This window comes from Ischnura elegans (assembly GCF_921293095.1).
Source record: "Ischnura elegans chromosome 13 unlocalized genomic scaffold, ioIscEleg1.1 SUPER_13_unloc_2, whole genome shotgun sequence".
In the NCBI taxonomy this organism is placed as follows: Eukaryota; Metazoa; Arthropoda; class Insecta; order Odonata; family Coenagrionidae; genus Ischnura; species Ischnura elegans.
The window spans coordinates 5,452,581-5,474,159 of NW_025791658.1; the positions used below are offsets into that span (position 1 = coordinate 5,452,581).

The 21,579-nt window shown below is 38.7% G+C and overlaps 1 protein-coding gene and 1 long non-coding RNA gene across 4 annotated transcripts in view; one reads left to right on the forward strand and one right to left on the reverse strand.

The window, feature by feature from the left end:
* The window catches only part of LOC124172649 (zinc finger protein 208-like), a 60,736-nt gene extending 39,676 nt beyond the window's left edge, over positions 1-21,060 (reverse strand). For all 3 annotated transcript variants that reach the window (XM_046552097.1, XM_046552098.1, XM_046552099.1), the window contains exons 1-5: positions 20,896-21,060; positions 20,588-20,759; positions 20,101-20,271; positions 16,093-16,314; positions 6,275-6,424 (exon numbers count right to left, since the gene is read on the reverse strand). In XM_046552097.1, coding sequence (XP_046408053.1) covers positions 6,275-6,424; positions 16,093-16,314; positions 20,101-20,271; positions 20,588-20,722 — 678 coding nt within the window. In that variant the 5' untranslated portion in view covers positions 20,723-20,759; positions 20,896-21,060. The remainder of the gene's footprint in view (positions 1-6,274; positions 6,425-16,092; positions 16,315-20,100; positions 20,272-20,587; positions 20,760-20,895) is intronic.
* On the forward strand, positions 1,160-3,643 carry LOC124172651. Its single transcript, XR_006868235.1, has 3 exons — positions 1,160-1,328; positions 1,432-1,502; positions 3,539-3,643. It is a non-coding gene; the product is annotated as an uncharacterized LOC124172651 (long non-coding RNA).
* Positions 21,061-21,579: the final 519 nt, after the last annotated feature.

Genomic DNA, 21,579 nt, shown 5'->3' on the forward strand with positions numbered 1-21,579 from the left:
AGTTTCTGAACGTTTTGTTGTTTTTGGCGAAGAAGCACCATCAAAGACAACCGTTTATCGCTGCTATGCAGAGTTTCAGCGAGGATGCTCTAGCCTCAGTGACGAACGGCGTGAAGGGCGACCAAAAACCACCGTCACTCGAGAAAATGTGGATGCCGTGCGTAATATAATTACGGAAGATCGTCCTGTTACATACCGTGAGATTCAGGCATCATTGGACATCTCAGGGACCTCATTGTCAGTTGAAAAGATCTTACACGAAGAGTTAGGCGTTAAAAAATTGGTTTCCCGCTGGATACTGTACCTTCTCACGGAAGCCTCTTATCGGCAGTTTTCTGAACTAACCGGCCTCGACATCTCTGCAACCGAAACTACACGACTCGAAATTAGAAATGCTTACATTTGTATCGGATCTGCGTGATATTATATGCACATTCGCTACGATAGTCTTGTTACTGTAACTGACCTCTTAGATAAACTCGGATTGGAATCTCTGTCAGACCGTAGATTGAAAAATAGCCTAAACCTTTTTAGATAAGTTCAAGAGCAGTGTCTTTCATTCAGTTCAAACGATCTTACACGAAGACTTAGGAGTTAAAAAATTGGTTTCCCGCTGGATACAGCACCTCCTCACAGAAGAACAGAAAGCCAAGTCAAATGGTGACAAAATACTCTACAGCAATTCAACTCATGAGCATCAAAGCACGTTCACAACATCCTCAGTGGTGATGAATCATGGATCCTTAGCTACGAGCCTGAATCAAAATGCCAATCTTCAGTACGGGTCTTTCAAAGTGAGCTCAAAATGACAAAAGTTGTTCGCTCTCGCAGCATTTTCAAGAAAATTGTCGCATCCTTCGTAACCAAATCAGAGCGTGTAGAGACAATTGCTCTTGAAAATCAAAGAACAGTTAATGATCAATAGTACGCGACCATTTGCTTGCCGGAAGTGATCGCGGAGCTTTGGAAAGAATACAAAATCAACGCATTACGCTCCGTCATGACAATGCAAGCTCACATACCGCCCAAGTAAAAAGTCGTTTTTGGAACAGCAAAACGTTGAAATTCTTGATCATCCTCCATAAAGCCCGGACTTAAGCCCCAATGATTTTTTCACATTCCCCAGAATCAAGAATATGCTACGAGGCATAGAGCATCTGGAGAGGGCGTTAGCTGAAAAAAGTGAAGCCAGCAGAAACCTGTTTACCCGATGCGCTTTTGTTCGTCCGCCATATCCCTTTACCTCGCTCGCTCGTTTTCCCATAAAGGTACGTGTTAAGAAAATCACCTAATTTTCAGTATACCGAGGCTGCTGAAGCATTCTGAAGGTATGCTGATATTCTAGAATTCATCTTAATACTGGTATATTATTATCTCCGTTAAAAGTGAGTATTTAACCTTGAAAACGACATATTTATTCAACCTTCGCAGATGGTTTGCTGCGCGGCTTACGGGTGCAGTAATTGCCCCAGTAAAAAGATACCTGGACTCACATTCCACCGGTAAGTTGCAAAATAGTCAATTATTAGTAATATCTATATCATTTGCTTGAAGTGCATGGTCAACCTTGTTAATTGTCTATGTATGTGCCGCGTGCAGCAGGTGGACTCATGTGCGGCAGTGTACTGGTTATTTGTTACTTATCCTTATCAGTGATAAAATTGTATTATACTATGTTGAATTTTGTCATGAGTGATAATGCTTATCGTAATGAAGTAAGATATTTAAAAAAATATCCGTTCTTTTTCGGAACTCTTTTCATCCCTGCGTACCATCGCTGGTGAACATTTTTGTGTATTGACATAATGGTTCAAAAATTTTTGTGCCAATTCGCGGTACAAGTTGTGCGATGTGAGTGAATTTCGTGCTTCATTGAACACTTGGTGTTCAGATATTAGGTCTATTTAGAGCGGAGATACGCATGGCACTCTTAGCCACCGAAATTCGACATTAGTTAAAAATCATAACACATGTACAGGGATTTGTGGTTCTCAACCAAGCATTGGCAAATTAATGTTGTTTTCTACAAATTGTGGAAATTAGATCTAAAATGCAAAATTGTTAAGTTATTATACTGGCCTTACAATTGCGTCTCATGTTTTGAAAGGAATGCTTAGCAATATTTCAATTATCGACCGAAAAGTTATTATGATCATTAGCGATGACCAGTAACAGCACTTACTCGGCAAAAAAGGAACACGAACTTCTTCCTCTGTTGATGGGTTGATATACACCTTAATTGATCTTATTTAGAAATAAAATGCTCAGTCATAAAAATATTGTTGTAAAAAGCATAAGTTGATATGTATTAATGAACCACTTTACATGCCCAGAATGTGTTTTTTCTTGTTTCATAGCCCATTCATGTCACCTAAACTCTTAGAAAGTGGAGGGAACATGTTCTAATTAGTATTTGCTGAGTTACAGCAATATCTGGTTAATGTCATTTTTCATATAGCTCTTGTTCATCTTTTTTTGCTCGTAGGTGTTGTTTATATTTGTTTTTGTGATTACAACTTTGCTGAAGAAACAGCTCCTTTATCTATGCTATGATCAAGTTGGTGCCTCTTTCATTTTTTTTTCAATTTAGTGCCCCTTTCCGTTTCATTGCTTCTTTGTGAATGTGTTCATCATGATCAATCATGTGTTCGTCTGTTTTGCAATTTGAAAAAAATAAGTAATTACCCTGTATAAGGCGATGAAAGTTTGTGGCACATATGGTGGTTTCCTACTAACTACTCGCCCAGAACTCATGATCTGTCAATGAATTTCCCCCTTTGACTCAACATATTTGTCTTTCGTTACAATTGTCACTTCAATTTTAATCAATGTGAATAACACTCATTAAGGTTATTGCTTACGATACAATAAACAATCTATTTTAGGCTATATGTACATTAGGTGCACGCATATGTCGCACCACTACAATACATAGCAAACAAAAGTATGCACCTATTTTGTACCACACATGTGCACCATAATGTCAAGTTACATACTAGCTTGCAAAAATTCAATTTCATTACTTTCATTGTTTTGGCATTAAAGGGTGACAAAAATATTGCCAATTTTAGACAACATTAAATGGAATAGGATTATTTTGTATATGTGTAGTAAATTGTTCCCAATTTAATAAGGACCAACTCTGTTTACTACCAGTGTGGAAGTGCGGTGGCCTAGTGGATAAACCATTGGGCTACTGCTAGAAGCGTGACACCTTTTGACACATCCAACAGAAATTCTTGCATTTTGTGGTGGTCAAAGAAAGTAATCAGCCCTCCTATTCTGAATAGCTTCCATTCAATCACTTGTTTAATTAGCGACGAACTTCAAACGAACTCGAAATTTAAATTTCTCATTCATTGCTCTCCTGATGAAGTAGAAACTTAAGTGATAGCATTTTTCATAAACATCTAGAGGTTTATCTTGATTGGTGATGCTAAGCATTCGATATATCACACAGATTCTGCCCATTGAAATTGTCAAATAATTCCTATTTAGGTGTAATATAGGTAAGGAATTTATACATTTTTAATTGCAGGTTCAGCTAATCCAGTAGCCGATGTAATTAAGGTTGTATGAACGTAAAAAAATTGGAAATGATCCCGGAGGTGTGGCGGCCTTCATCATGTATTCATAATGCTCTTGCCAATCTGAATATATCTTAATAGAATGTTACATCATGTCTGCCTGAGATTTATTGTTAATTTGGTTACTTTGCATTAATTGTATAAATAATCAGTTTCAATAGCATTGTTTAATCATTCTGGAAATCTGAAAATGTAACATTTGATGGGTGTGTACATTATATAAGTTGGAAAATGGGAATTGTTTTCTTTTTTAATACCTCCTTCAACGATTCCATTTAACACAGCTGTTACCCATTGTGCATGTTCGCCTGATTTTGGGGTAGGAAAATAATATCTGAATTGTCAGCACTTGAAATTCATCAGACCCATTCTCAATTTCTTAAGACAGTATTGTTTTCATGGCAGTTTACTCGGAATTGTAAGCGAAATCTCTTTCGAGCTTGTCTCATAGATGATATTTTACTTTCCTAATGCTCAAAATTTTCCTTTGATGAGGAAGCCCTTTTGATTAAATGGCCATGAGGTTATTAACAGTAGTTTCGGAAATGATTTACACTGTGTAACACTTAGATATTGAAGTTACATATCCGAAAAAAAATGTCCGGCGATAAGAATCGAAGCTTGACTTCGCTGTGTTTAAAATTTTCTCATCAATACTTTTTGTAGAGAATTCATAAGTAATGGTAGGTATGATTCCCGATTGTTTTAAGTCTTGCTAAACCATATTATTTTCCTTGAATCACGATTTATGTATATTTTTGACGGATTATTAGCCAAATAAAATCTTGTAGTGCACGCAATAGCAATTAAACGTGATTATTATCGTAGCATTCAGTGTCCTCCCATTCTTCTCTCGTCCATTTATCCTTTTTTATTTACTTTCATAACTGAATTTGGTTTAAAAAGTTCTACTGTGATCATCTCAAGTTATAACTTAGTGGTTTCACATGAATTCATCAGTTATTTTTCACCTTACAGCTGAAAATTAGTTGCTAATGTCGCAAATGACTTGTCGTGCGTCATATTTTTAATTTGCTACACCGTGGTTGAATCGTTTATTTCATCCAAAAGATGCATTTTTTCCGGTTTTACATTCAACAGATAACCTTCCCTCATCGGTGGGAACGGCTTTTTCCGGCTGTCAATAGGTAAAATATTGAGTTTCCTTTGACGAATTCCCCATAAGGAACCATGTATTTCTGCTCCACCCGCGGTAAAGGAATATGGCGGACCGGCTAAAGTGCCACGCCCCCCTGGCTTCACTTTCCTACCGTAGGAGGGGTAGCTAACGCCCTCTCCAGATGCTCTATGCTACGAGGAAAGCGCTTCCAGATTCAGGCATCATTGGACATTTAAGGGACCTCAGTTCAAAAGATCTTACATGAAGAGTTAGATGTTAAAAAATTGGTTTTCTGCTGGATACCACACCTCCTCACTGAAGAACGGAAAGCAGCTCGAGTCAAATGGTGTCGAAATATTCGACAACGATTCAACTCAGGATCATCGAAGCACGAACACAACATGGTAAGTGGTAATGAATCATGCATGAAAGTCGAGGACTGCCTGTATTAGATTTATGTTTTTCTACGTACAGTAAACTTCCGATTACCCTGGCTAATGATGGGGGGATGCGGCACCAATAATCGGAAAACAAGGATAACCCAAACTTTACATTTATTTCCCGTAATATTCATAATTTACAGGCGGTCCCCAACTTTCGCACACAATGCTTCCGGAAAACTTGTACGAAAGTCGAACCATTGACTTCCATACTAATTAGGGGTTACGTTCCAAAAGAGCGGAATATACATACTAGAAACTTTTTTTCATGGATTTTATTTCAGTTCACTAAATTTTAATAATATGTTAATAAAACTCCTCAAATCATCTAATTTCTTTCGAAAATACGCAGAAAATGCAAATAAAAGTTAAAAAAAAAACAAGAACTCCATTGGCTATCGAGTGAAACTTCCTCTTGGCGTTTAAGTTTACATTCCACTGATTACGTCCACTATAAATAAAAGGACATATCAAGAAGCATAACAAAATGTAGTTGTTGAACCCGCACTCTGGATACCTTTTAATTTTTACACCAAAATTCGACATTCGGCAGGTGACATTCGTGATCGCGTATATTTCGCATGTTATTCAAAAAAGACAAAAGACAAACGGAATTCGGGTGATATTTCATGCAATATCGTTGCTGAAGGTGTACATGGATTAAACAGCACTCAAATGAAAAAACACAATTAGAAAGAAGATCTTACTAGTTTTATTGAAAGTTATTTGATGATGTTTAGTGAACTTTTTTGAAAAATCTCTCCAATGAAGTCTTTCTTCTTCTCTTGATATAGCAGGCAGACTCTCTCCCAAATAAATCACCTAGATTAGAGTCAACTACCAACAATTCCCTTCATTGTACGTTCGTGTTGTTCGCATATACCTCCATTTGAAACAATTGAATGTTGGGATGCACAGTACGCAACACGGGAATTTTAAAAAAATTACAGACCAACGTCTGAAAGTCCGAATTTAGCGTACGGAAGTCAAGTAAAAGGTGTCAATTTTGAACGTACGAAAGTGCGAATTGTACGAAAGTCGAGTGTACGAAAGTCGAGGACCGCCTGTATAATGTTTATACAGAAAGGAAAGGGAGAGCACAAATGCTACGATTTTCCGTAGATTACCTCCTCTGCAAATGACGATCCTTCGCAAGAGTTGTCGGCAGTACTCCCGGGCTCTCCTCCCCCTTGTCGAATGAGCTCCTCCCCAGTCGGCACGGCCAAGTACTTCTCCTCACTCAGATCCATGTCGAAAGCATTGTCCTTCACGGTGATCTAGAGAGGGAGAGAATAGGAATAGAATAGAAAATGAAATTTAATATTCCAAGACAAGTGTGGAACATACATGATTATAAATATAATAGAGTCAGAAATATTACAAAAAAATACGTAGATTTACATCAAACATCGATGTCATAAAATGCGACTAAATATATGACAAGAAAGAACAAAAAACACAAATGCGTATATACATATTTATCAGAAAGACAAAAGTATGAACTCATAAATACATCTGATTTTATTAACTTTAACGCAATATTCAATTCACATGCAGCAATATTTCATAGTATTTCTTTGAGAATTGACTTGCATTTTTAGATTTTTTTCAAGAGAGAGGGAGAGAGAGAGAGAGAAAAGACTATGAGTAAGCAAGACCAACATTTGATATACACTAATTCTTACTATTAACCCTTTTGGAATGGTGGAATTCTCTCCTTAGCATGACTGCTGTACTGAGCCCCAAGAGACTCTTCTGTCCTCTCCGTACGGAGCATTTTTGCAGGACATTCGTTAAGAAGGGTGTCACGCATAATCACACACACTCTCAGCACCAACCTTTTTCGACCCTTCCTAGTGGGGAATCCGCATTATCTCTAACTCCTAAGGTAGTTGGGCTTCCTCCATACGGGGTTTATAACCCTACCAACAAAATTGGTTCACGGTCAACTCATGCTTCATTTATTTGAATTAACTATATGGATAATTGTTGCTTGAACGTATATTGCAGACTTTGAATTGAATTCCTCGTTTCATTCTGAGAATAGTCAACTTTTGAACAAAGCTCGGCTGTCAATATTAACAAATTTAATGCAGCAACAATTCCCATTTTGATGTTTATACTGAAATCAAGATAAAAGTTAATACTTATCGTAGAATTTCATTTAAAATTGTAAATGCTGCTTGAAACACAAATAATTCCATTCTTAGTTTATATTTCTTGAGAAAAGAAGAAATATTTATATCGAAACCTGACTGGATAAGTAATTGCATGACCGCGGTCCCTTACCGCTAAAAGGAGTAATATCAGACGAGGGGTCTTAAACCCCTCAGTGTTGGGTCCCGAAATAAAGACATCGCACACCCGCGACCGTCATAAAAGGGGGAGAGGTAGAAAACATATATATTCACGATAACGCATAAACGTACAGTGAGTCCTCGTTTAACGTCACTTACCATTCCTGAAAAATGTGGCGATAAACGAAATGACGTTAATCGAAACATAATATCCCATAAGAAACAATGTTAAAAGTGAATATCGGCTCCTAGACCTCACAATTCCTACACGAAAAAATTTTAGCGAATCATATCTGGGGCATTTTTACGATGGGAATGCCAAACTATGGCATAAATACAGGCGGTCCCCGACTTTCGTACACAATGCGTTCCCGAAAACTTGTACGAAAGTCGAATTGTACGAAAGTCGAACCATTGACTTCCATACTAATTAGGGGTTACGTTACAAAAGAGCGGAATTTACGTACTAAAACCTTTTTTTTCACGGAATTCATTTCAATTGACTTAATTTTAATAAAATATTAATAAAACTCCTCAAATCATATAATTTATTTCGAAAATACGCAGAAAATGCAAATATAAGTTTAAAAAAACAAGAACTCCGTTGACTATCGAGTGAAACTTCCTCTTGGCGTTTAAGTTGACATTCCACTTATTACGTCCACTATAAATAAAAGGACATATCAAGCAGCATAAAAAATGTATTCGTTGAACCCGCACTCTGGATACCTTTTAATTTTTACACCAAAATTCGATGTTTGGCAGGTGACATTCGTGATCGCGTATATTCCGCATGTTATTCAAAAAAGACAAAAGACAAACGGAATTCGGGTGATATGTCGTGCAATATCGTTGCTGAAGGTTTACATGAATTAAACAGCACTCAAACGAAAAAACACAATTAGAAAGAAGGTCTTACTAGTTTTATTGAAAGCTATTCGATGATGTCTAGTCAACTTCTTTTGAAAAATATCTTCAATGAAGGCTTTCCTCTTCTCTTGATAAAGGAGCCTATAGCAGGCAGTCTCTCTCCCAAATAAATCACCTAGATCAGAGTCAATTACCAACAATTCCCTTCATTATGTACGTTCATATTGTTCGCATATACTGCCGATACTGCAATTTGAAACAATTGAATGTTGGGATGCGCAATAAACATAGCGGGAATTTTAAAAAAATTACAGACCAGCGTCCGAAAGTCCGAATTTAGCGTACGAAAGTCGAGTAAAAGGTGTCAATTTTGAACGTACGAAAGTGCGAATTGTACGAAAGTCGAGTGTACGAAAGTCGAGGACCGCCTGTACGAGTTCCTGTCTTCATCGACGACAACAGCAGCAGTGACGTAAATCCTTCTCCATTTTTGTATCTTCCCACATTTGCTTTCCGGCTTCGCTATGGTGGTCGCCCGGGCAAGCGTCGCCTGGGCATCATCATCGCTGAAACATCGTCGCAGTTACAGGAACCAAAATTATTGTGGACACGGCGAAAAAAGTGACAACAAAAGCTCCGAGTTCTACAAGGAAAAATTCCTTGAAATCACTTTTTAGGTTCCTGAAAACCATTATGTCAAGTAAAACCTTGCGCACCTACCTAAAATTTCATTTTGCAGAAAATTTGCAAAAACCATAATCGCAATTAACAATAAACACACCGTTTTACACTTCGTTTATACTGACTGTATATTACCGCTCGCAAAACGAACAACCTGCAACGCCCACCACTTCGCGTTTTTTCTCGAGCGAAATTTAAAAGGCATGACGCTATTGCGAAGCGAAGGTGCGATAAACGAATGACGGTCTCAAAATTTTCGTGACGTTATCGCGAAATGACATTAAACGGGGTGACGTAGAACGAAGACTCACTGTATAACGATTTTTTTCGGCCCCGGCAATGTTTCAATGTAGATCAGTTCGTCGCAATCGTGAGCTAACGCAGTGTTGCATTCTGCAGGATAACGACACTCCTCGATGCCTTGCATTGGTACGAACAAGGTCTCAGAACACATCATCTTAGTAAATCGAGGACTTGAGTGTGGGAGATTGAAGAGAAAAGAAACTTTGAGAAAGTATGTCTTTTTTTTTATGATTTCTAAAAGAAACGTTCATACAAACTTCGTTATTATGAACCTCCAGTTTTTTGGTCACGCGAACTTCGTAATAACGAGATTCTACTGTTTTAACTACTGGACGACCCGGTTAACTTTGTACCACCTTTATCAAGAGATTTCAAACTACAAACATAAACAATATCGACAGTCGTCAAGGGGATAGTAAGCCGAAAACGCTCAAATTTCAGCCTAATTATGAATTTTTATCAATATTCACTGTAAATCACGAGGAAAACAAAAATCAATTGCCAGCCTTAGAATGTGTATTTATTTTTATTTCCAATTGTATGCGCTCCATCTACAGTAAACTCTCGTTTACACAGAAAACCCTATTACGAAGTTACGAAGCAAATCACTGAACCCGATGAAAAAGCTAATGCAATATTGTAAAACTAACGTTACTAGTAAATTTTTAACATTACAAAATTACGATCCTCAGTCCCAGTCCCGGTGGTTACAAAATTAACTTTATTACAAAGTTCCACAAATAAGTAACAGCAATTAGGTGGATATACACTACGCTACATTATAATCATTGTGCTACGTTTAAGTTCTCCTCGTGTACTGCTCCCAAGAACGTCACTTATGGTTCCTTCTTCAGTAGAAGGTACAGTGAGTCCTCGTTTAACGTCACTTACCGTTCCTGAAAAATGTGACGATAAACGAAATGACGTTAATCGAAGCACAATATCTCATAAGAAACAATGTAAAATTTGAATATCGGCTCCTAGACCTCACAATTCCTACGCGAAAAAATTTAAGCGTATCACATTTGGGCCATTTTTTACGATAGGAATGCCAAACTATGGCAGAAATACGAGTCCCTGTCTTCATCGACGGCAATACCAGCAGCGACGTACATCCTTCTCCATTTTTGTATCTTCCCGCATTTGTTTTTTCGGCTTCGCTATGGTGGTCACCCGGTCGAGCGTCGCCTGGGTATCATCATCGCTGAAACATCGTCGCAGTTACAGGAACCAAGATTATTGAGAACACGGCGAAAAAGTGACGACAAATACTCCGAGTTCTACACGGAAAATTCCTAGAAATCACTTTTCAGGTTCCAGAAAACCGTTATGTCAAGTAAAATTTGCTAAAACTTTACTTGACATTTACGCACTTAACATTTGCACACCTACCTAAGAATTCATTTTGCAGAAAATTTGCTATAAACGTAATCGAAATTGACAATAAACACACCGTTTTACACTTCGTTTAGACTGACTGTATAACCGCCCACAAAACGAATAACCTGCAACGCCCGCCGCTTCGCATTTTTTCTCGTACGAAATTTAAAAGACCTGACCAGACCTGACGTTATCGCTAAGCAAAGGTGCGATAAACGAATGACGGTCTCAAAATTTTCGTGACGTTATCGCGAAATGACGTTAAACGGGGTGACGTAGAACGAGGACTCACTGTGCTTCGCTACGCACTCAACAGCATATAATAAGCTTCATTCCTGTGGAATCATGGTGACCCACTCATTACCGCTCGTAAATAGGGTAGTTTCCTACATTAAAGAAAACGCAAGGCATTGATAGCGATTCGTTACGTTGAGAGAAGAAATGTAGAAACATATTGTAGCATTCTATGAAACCTTCCAGAAGTACTTAAAGCGCTGGAGTGAAAATTTTCAAAACTTTAAAACGTTCAAATGGGTTGAGTTAAATTCTGAGCCAGTATGGTCAGATTTTGAAGAAGGCATATCAGTTTTGTGAACAGTATCGCCATGACAAAGAAAGTCATTGACAATAAATAGGGTAATTTCCTTCATGAAAGAAAATGAAAGGCATTGATTGCAATTCCTTACCCACCATTAATGTATTCATAACTTACCAATCATTTGGTTTTAGAAATCTCAGTTTAAATGAATATTAATGGTCAATTTAAACCTCATTTGAAAAAGGCCAGATTGGCGCCCATGCGATGCCTCTCCACATGACGTCACAGGGACCTAGTTTCTTTACGAGTAGTCAGGAGTTTTACATCGTCTGAGATTACCAATGCATGCATGAGGCACAGAGCTCAGGGAAACATCTCATAATAATCACCTATTAAACTGCCTATGGTCGGAAAGTTTCTTTCGTTTGATAAGCTATTAATAATCCTTATTTAAGCCAACCGCTACCTGCTAGCGGGGTACTCTGCTACCTGCTAGCAGCCTATATCGTAGCGGCGCTCATGGTGCCGCACCAAGGTGGCCTCACACGGTGGAAGCCGGAACCAGAATGACGTCACACGGGCTTTTTCCCAGCATTTATACTTAGCCGACGCGTTTTTGCGCGCTTGAAATTTTTCACTATTCATTTAAGTGCGAAAAATAAAAATCGTCAACGAAAAATCCAAAAGTGTGAAATACATACTCCAGGAGTTATAATATTTCGAGTTAGCCAATAAAAAATAATAGGAAACCACCCTATTGTTTGATGAGGTAACAAACCTCTGAGAGCTTGTTACTCCAGAGATGCTAGACAAATGTGAAGAAGAGAAGCCAATTGTGCATCTGAAAAATGGATGAATGGATGGATATTTGAACACTTTCACAAGAATCATGTACCATGCGACGACTTGAACTTGATGGTGCAATTCATCCTGTGCCTTTCAGGGACCAATGCTGCTACTGAAAGAGTGTTTTCAATCGTTAATGACTTATGGATGGAAAAAATCTCAATTAAATGTAGAAGCACTGAAAGATTTGTTCACCAGTAATATGTATCTTGCAAATGCCTCGCGAAATTTTATGAAATGATTATGCAGAGACCACCTTTGTTAACAGCAATACACTTCTCACAAAAGTACAAATGGTTTATGAATAAAAAGTCAATCTTTGTAAAATGTTTTACTTAAGCGCATAAAGTAATATGTGGTGCATTATTAAGTATGGGAACTCTTGTAACAATGAAAATATCTAGTCAATTTACAACTGTTATTGTTAACTAGTAAAACTGTACAGTATTAAACTCATTAATACGTTAATGAGTAAAATATACAGAATATTTAAAAAATTAATAAATAATTATGTCACTAATGGTGATAGTGAGCGTCTTTCTGTCCCTATCCTGATACTGAATCGAAAGAATTTGGAGAGGGAAAAAGTGGTATCCGACATTTACGACGTTAGTGTCAAATCATCAAAGAAAACGAAAGGCATTTATTGCGATTCCTTACCCACCATTAGTGTATTCATAATAAATGAATCATTTGGTTTTAGAAATCCCAGTTTAGACTAATGTTAACGGTCAATTTTAATCTCATTTGAAAAAGGCCAGATTGGCACCAATGCCATGCCACTCCACGTGACGTCACAGGGACCTAGTTTCTATACGAGTAGATAGGAGTTTTACATCGTCTGAGATTACCAATGCATGCATGAGGCACAGAGCTCAGGGAAACATCTCTCAATAATCACTTATTAAAACAGGCTAAGGTCGGAAAGTTTACTTCGTTTGATAAGGCATAAATAATCCTTATTTAAGCCAAGCACTACCTGCTAGCATCCTGCGTCGTATCAGCGCTCAAAGCCTCGCCCCAAGGCCACCTCACATGGCGACAGCGGGAACCAGAATGACGTTACACGGAATTGACCCAGCATTCATACTTAGCCGTCGCGTTTTCGCGTGCTTGAAATTTTTCACTATTCGTTTAATCGCGAAAAATAGATATTGTCATTTAAAAATCTAAAAGCGTGAAATACGTACTCCAGGAGTAATAATCTTTCAATTTAGGCATTAAAAAAATGATAGTAAACCACCCTATTCCCTTTTATGAAGAGGATTTATGGGGCAATAATAAGGCTGGTGTAGTTTTGCATTAAAAGCAAATATACTTGTGCTTTTGGGTCCAATAAATTTTTCTTATTCACATATTTAGGGGAAAACATTGAAGAAGTGTAAAACTCATGCACGGATAAGCTTCAACACGGATAAACTGCAGCCAAATGTAAAGATGATGTAAAGAGGCTCACTACATGGAGGCTTTACTGTATTAAGACCTTCCACCATATCGTGCCCAACATCATACAAGGTGCATAAAGGGCCTAAATGCAGTTCTTTTGAATGTTGAGGCTATCAACGGGCATTATTCTGGGTCACAGTTCTATTTTAACCCCTTACGAGTCTAGCTCGTCATGAACTTTCGATGCCAATCCGCGCAATGACGAGTGTATCTCGCCATAGGGTATTTATAATTTTAGCACTATTTGGAGGAACAATATACATAATTATTTTGGAAGCTTAAGAAATGTTAAAACACTCATAGTATTCATAAATAATTAATATTTCTTGAAACACGATGCATTGGAAGGATTAAAATGATTTCATTCGAGACGTGTTTCTGTGAGCATGGAGCAAGGTCGCACACTGCGAGGCTTGGAAAACATGGACACGGTACTCCCACGAATGCAGCTAGCGCACGATCCCTCCGTTTTATAAAGAGGATTCTAACGGTTGTAATAAGCCCGGTGCATCCTTGCATTAATGCAGTAATTTTGATGTTTTCGTCCGATTTTATTTTTCTTATAAAGACAGCGGAAAAAATTGAGCGAGAGTGAAAATCATGCACGGTCATTCCGCAACACGGAGAAACCGCAGCCGGATAACCTGGAGTCTGCTGTACTTCGTATTTTCTGAATTTGTGATATTCCGCTTCTCGGAATAATAGGGAATCTAAGGCAAAGGCAGCATCACGAATTCTCCGCTAGCTCCCAAAATTTTCCTCTCTCTTATCTCATCCCCTTCCCGTCGGCGAGGTTTCGTAAAGTCTTGGGTATATGACACTGGGCTGAGCGATCAGCACGTGAGAAGGCGAAGTCCTCGGCCAGTCATACATTCTCCTTCTCCCTCACCCCCCCCTCCCCTCGGCCACTCCCTCCTTTCTCTCGGATGCCGAGCGTCGGCCGCGGATGACCAGGGCACGGGCGAGTGCAGGGCGCGTGATGGTCAAAGAGCGCCTAGAATGTTCGAGAGAAACCTTCCCCTCCTTTCCCTTTTCTTCCTTCCCCTATACTGACGACCCCTCTTGGAGGGAGATAAAAGGGAAAGTCTTTTGGGAGAGAGGGGTTGATTTTGCGGCGACTGGGAGGTGGCCTGCAATACTAAGGGTTGGGCCATTGCGAGTGGGACTGTCGGAGGGATTCCACCCCTCTGCGGAAGACAAGTGAACGTCGAGAGCTGTCTAGCGCCCATCTTTCAAAACGTAAGAATAAAAACTTTGTGTTATTCTAGAGGGAATGAGGTCTCTCTTTCCGCTGATTTAACCCCCCTGTACCGAACCCGAGTTCGAGTCGGACACCCTCCTTCAACGGGGGGGGGGGATGGTACGACAAATTCTTACCAAAAGGCAGAGTGGTAAACTCGTCCAATTTTTTTTTTACATTGGAGGTACATGTTATGTGCTCAGATATATTGTGAAATAAAAATGGTGGTGTTTTCACTGCCACTATGAATATTTCAGGTTTTACTTTTGCTCCTGTCTCCGTGAGGGGGATTTTGGATGGCTCTGAACATAGTTAAAAGTTAAATGACTATGTCAGTCATCAGTCAGAAAAGTTAAAAAAATGCATTTGAATATTGTCCCTCCCTTTACTTTTACCATGGGTATTTTTGGAAAAAAGGGGGGACTATAATCAGACATATACGGTATGAGTACAATCACGTTATTGCTGCTAAAAAGATCGCGATCAGGATGAGGTAGCTGTGAATAATTCCGTAAATTAACCTAAAATAATGGACGATTTCATTATGGTATTCTACCGATTAAGGTAGGTTTCCATGGATTACAAAAGACGTGATCTGGGAGCCTCCCTTTCCTTCCATTACCGTCTTCTTCAATTCACTATAAGGCCTACTCTCTTTCAATCTATCTAAAAATCCTATTCTTTTCCTTCCCCTCCCTGGTTTCCCTAACATTCTACCCTCTAACCCCATATTCAACATCCCCTCACCGCTAAGCACTATCTCCATCCATACATTGTTTCCTCCACACCTCATCTAAAAGCTGCCTCTCCTCACCCACCATGTCCAGCACTTCGTCGTTCCTCCTAACATTCTACCCTCTATAACACTGTTTTCAACATCCCCTCTCCGCTAAGTACTCGCTCCATCCATACATTGTCTCCTCCGTACCTCATCCAAAAGCTGCCTCTCCTCGCCAACCATATCCAGCACTTCGTCGTTCCTTTTCCTCTCCGTCCATTTCACCCTCTCCATCCTTCTCCATACCCACATCTCGAATGCCTCCAATCTTCTCTCATCTTTTTTCCTAAGTGTCCACGTTCCCGCACCGTAGAGTGCTACACTCCAGATCAAACTCTTCACAAACCTTTTCTTTAAACTCTTACATAATGATCCTCTCAGAAGCTCCTTCCTGCTCATGAACACCTTTGCTAACACAAATCGCTTCCCAATTACCTTACTACTTAATCCGTTTTCCTCCAATATGCTTCCTACCGAACAAGGTAGGTTTCCATTGAGTACTAAAGGCCCACGCGGGGTGAACTGCATAACATGGAATGACCCACCCCCTAACAGCCGTGACTCACCGACATCCTGTCTGAAATTCCCGCGTTGCAAGCATCAATGGTGTTGGTCTCTGGGCCTCCCAAAGCATTTCCGCCTTCCGTCATTCGTCCCGATGGCACGGCGTCTCCCTCTGGGTCCCTCCCACTGGCCGAGGGCGCGGTGTCACACCCCTGCGCCCTCTCCGTCTCCCTCAGTGCTTTCCTCACCATCTTCAAACCTTTGCCACTCTCTCCTTTAACTGTCTGCACGCATAAGAATAACAATACAGTGAAACCTCTTTAAAACGTAGTAATGGAGGGGACCAAAATTTAGTTGAATTTAGTTTAGTTGAAAGTTAAGTCAAAAACTAATTGACCTCCAAGGTTAATAAATAATAATAATAATAAAGTCTTTATTCATCCTGAGCACAGTTACATTCGATGGATGTAGTCATTTTTACACTGTACCATCAGAAAATTAAAGTTGAAACATATATATAGTTTACATTCTGATATTAAAATCTAAGTGGCATTAATAATAATATTTTAAAAAAATGGATGAAGTCAAAAACACAAGGTGGAAATATCAAGTTCAAAGTATTCCTTAATATCATACAATGGTCTGTCCAGTAGCCACTTTTCCATCACCCCATGAAACTTGTTAAAGGTTGTATAGTGAACAGATTTGGGCAGCATATTAAAAAATTTAATGTCAAGAGTTGCCCTTGGGGTTTTGGCCAGTCTGCATCTAGTTACCTCTATGTTATTTTTATTTCTACTATAATAATTGTGGACATCAGCCCTAGTTTCATACACTTTTAAATTCTTTTTTACATGCAGTAAGCAATAGAAAATATACAAATTGAAGACAGTCATTATTTTCAGCTTCACGAATAAGGGTTTACAATGTACATAAGATAACTGATCTGCATGCAATACAGTAAAACCTCTTTACAAAGCTGGAAGTACTGCATTTTCATTTTGCCAAATAACACAAATTAAAAAGATCAACAAAATTGAAGAAATTCAATTTTGAAAAACAACAATGCCCAAAATTTCTTTAACTAAAACATGAGAAAATTCATTGAAAAAAATCCGCATAAACGTGCTTCGATCCACCCTATGTAGATTCAATAAAGAAAATGTCTTTCTGACAAGCAATTCTGATACTCATTTACGTAGTTTTATTGAATTTGTATCCTCATTTTATTGTAATAAATTTAATGATTAAAAATGACACAGCCGCTCTTGATTTATAAACTAAACTGTAATTTCATTGATTGTTAGGCGGTACGAAGTTTGCCGGGTCAGCTAGGACCCAGCTATGCAAAGAGGAAGCTCTAGTGGAGTGGACAAAAATTTAGTTTAATTTAGTTTAGTTGAAAGTTAAGTCAAAAACTAATTGACCTCCAAGGTTAATACGGAGGTCAAAGGTCATAGAGGTAACAGTCGGGTATATCGCGCTTTAAAATCAAGTCTACAATGGTCGAGTGGCAGCAGGCAGAAGTGCTCATCGAGTCATACAGAGGGCAACAGCTGCTGTGGGTTGCATTTTTGACCTTTCAACCTCACAATGAGGGTACAAACTAAAAATTTGAATTTGCCTTAAGGGGTTTCAATGTTAAAATAATCGAGACAGAGAAATGTCTGAATTTCATTGTCCAAGATGTCAATTCTTAGGTTTTCGGACACGAGGAAACAGAAAATAACACGTTTATTCACGAAAATTCAACCGTTGACCCTGTGAGGTCACAATCAAGGTCATAAGGGTGGCAAAAAGAATAGGTGTCGATCCGTGAGTTTAGAGGGTGTCCAAGTCAATGGTATTATCCTTACACCCGTATTATCCACTAATTGACCTCCAAGGTTAATACGGAGGTCAAAGGTCATAGAGGTAACAGTCGGGTATATCGCGTTTAAAATCAAGTCTACAATGGTCGAGTGGCAGCAGGCAGAAGAGCTCATCGAGTCATACAGAGGGCAACGGCTGCACTGGGATCCCTTAGCAGAAGATTATTAGAACAGAAAGAAAAAGGATGATACGAGGGTGAAAATGGGCCAAGCTTTTAGCTTAGCAACTGAATCTATCACACGTTATTTGTGCATTTTTGACTCTGCTGGACTCCAGTTATAAAACAAATGTTATACAAAACAAATGTTACTTGAGTAACTTTTTCATATACAGTAAAACCTCTTCACATTGTAGCGGAGGGGTCCAAAATTTAGGCAATTTGATGCATGGAGGTTCACAATAGAGAGGTTTTAGTGATATGCACCATTTTTTCATATCCTTTGGAAATGAAAGGCACTGCTGTCTTTTAAATCGTTAAATTTATGCATTTAAACAAACATGCATGCATTAGTGAACATACATTTATTTATTTAACAAACTTTCGCTCATGGAGATTCTGCGTTACATAGATAGTTTAATACAAGCATAGAAATATGGACACGATTCATCAGATGATACATATGGTGCATGTTTCTCTATGGAAGCGAGGCTTGGACGTTGACAGCAGCAGAGAAGTCAAGAGTGGAAGCATTCGAAATGTGGTGCTACCGAAGAATGATGAAGATAAAATGGATTGACCGTGTGAGTAACCAGGAAGTGCTAAGGAGAGTGGGAGAAAAGAGAAGCCTCCTAAAAACATTAAGCAGAAGAAGGGACAACTTAGTTGGCCACATTTTGAGGCACGATGGCCCGATGAAGACAATCGTTGAAGGACAAGTGGAAGGGAAAAAGGGCAAGGGACGGCCCCGAATGAGTTATATCAGACAGGTTATAAAGGATGTAAAAGAGAATAAATATGTAGTTATGAAGAGATTAGCGGATAGGAGAGAGAAATGGAGAGCTGCGTCAAACCAATCTTAGGATTGTTGACTGATGATGATGAACCTCTGCGAGAGCTTTCAAACAAAACGGTTCATGAGTAGGACAAGAATCGCATGCGACGGCACATTCGAAGAGAGAATCGGAATTCTTTCCACCCTCATGGAGCGTTGCATTCACTGAAACTATTATTTAAAATTTCAATGTGGTGCTAGCAAAGAATGATGAAGATAAAATGGATCGACCGTGTAAGTAACGAGGAAGTGCTGAGAAGAGTGGGAGAAAAGAGAAGCCTCCTAAAAACCTTCAGCAGAAGACGGAGCAACTTAGTTGGTAACATATTATGAGGCACGATGGCCTAATGAATTACAATCGTAGAAGGACAGGAGGAAGAGAAGAAGGGCAAGGGACTGCTCTCAATGAGTTACGTAGGACAGGTTATTAGGTGAGTAAAAGAGAAGAAATAAGCCGCTATGGCTGTGACATAATTTTGTGATTTTGGGAAAAAATATAAAATTAAGATTTTTTCCACTGTATTATTGTTTTCAATACATTTCAAAAGGTCTATTCCCACACGGAAAATAGATATCTATAGATATCTATATATTGTCTATTTTCATCTATGAATAGATGTATATCTAATAGATGTCTTTTAGACATCTATTAGATGTGCAGGTGAAAAGGGGCGATTTTGGATACATCTCCGAAAGTGTGTTTTAAAACGCGATTCATGAGCTATGGAAGCGATATAACATTTGATTTAGGGACAATTTTTTTGGTTCCTTACTGGAGTGATGGCGGACTTGAAAAATTTTGCGACGCGTAGAACGATGCCTGGCGACTATGCCAACTGCATCTATATATTGACTATTTTCATCTATGAATAGATGTATGATTCCATTGAATGGGCCTTAGTTTGGCTGTAATTAATTTATTTCCGAGTGGTATTTTTAACAATCGTTATATAATTTCAAAAAAGCTCCATTTCTACAACAGGATCAGTTGGTGTAGTGGTGAGCGCGATTGGCTTTGAAATGGGGAACACAAGTTCAATGCCATGTCGCAGCATTTTTTTTTGTAGTTTTCATTTTGATCATACGGGGAAAATTTTTTCACTGATGTTTATTTTCTGTGTGGGTTAAAATTGTTCTCTAATGTTTTCAACTTGACACCCCATTCTGCCCCGTGTTCCTGTATATCCCTCATCTACGGATACTAACCTTTTTCACCACCCCACTTGCCAGATTCGACCGGGAGAAGTCACTCTGCCGGACGCGATTATTGAAAACGAAGAGAGATTCCAAACATCGACGCTTAAAAAGCCGAAAGTCACTCAGTTTATCCAAACAAGTACGGCAAACCAACCATGGGTAATTTTTCTCCTGGGAAATCTGAAGGAAATAAAAATAAACCTTGATTAAAGTCACAGAATTCGCGCACGGAGCAATAATTACTAGCTACGAATAAATGCTTCAAATGACATGTACACAGAGTTGTCTAATTGTGAAATATAGATAAGCTATAATAAAATGCGAAGAATTGTTAAAAGCATTACTGTATCAAAAAGATGCTTCGAAGATGTTTACTTTAGTCAGTTGACATGTTTGTGTTTACAGAAAAGAAGTTGTCATTAGCAGACGTGATTATTTCATAATGTCAAACGTGAATAGCGTCCAAGGTTTACAAATTTTGATACGAAGTACTCACCTCAACCTGAAGAAGGTCTTCCAATGCATTGCCCACAGTAAATTCAAGATCAGTGGTCTCGCTAAAAATGTCCAACAACTCTCCACTGCTACAAAGGCATAATCGGCACAACTTATACAACGGCAAGCGCGGCATGTCAAAATGTTCGGACCTCCCACCGCGTAACACAAATCTATTTGAAAATAATCAGCAGCAAGCCAAAAATAAGAACACACACAATCACCTTCCCACGAAATACATTCCTCATTAATCCTTCCACATAAAAAAGGAAGATACATCCCTTGTCTATAAAAATACTTGTTACTTACGCTTAATTGAGGAACGTCCCCATTGAAATGATCTGCCTGACTAACTATGTGAATACTTCTCTATCCTGCTTTTACCAAGAATAAATCCAATCCACAAAACTTATCAGAAAACTTACAAAAATCACACAGTATCAGAAAACGGCGCAATCTGGCTACCTGTTTTTAAACGCATAGCGACTGTGTTTTGTCAAAACGAGACCGCAGAGCGCCAAAGTTAAAAGCCTATGTGCAACATTCACAAATAACATCCGTCGCTTTTTAACTTCAGTGACTTTACATATGATTGCGTTCCTGTGCAATAATTATAAATAATCACATCAAAAATATATAATTAGCTTCCAAGCAAAGTTTGAAGTGTAATTGGGCAAGAACGTGGAACTTACTGTTGATGTTAAAAAAAAGGTGTCATATGAGTTCCCCTTTACGACAAAACAAATATATATATATATATGCTAAAATCTGACTCGGAAAATGGCCAGAATACCAGATACGAGTATTCCGCATTTTCGAAATGAACCCTCACCCACTTTGAAATAAATTGAACGATGAGTTTCCATCATTATCATCAGTCAAAAATCCTGCGATTGGTTTGACGCAGCTCTCCATTCCTCTCTCCTACCCACCAGCCTTTTCATGGCCACGTATTTCTTTTCTTTTAAATCCTTAATAACCTGTCCCATGTAA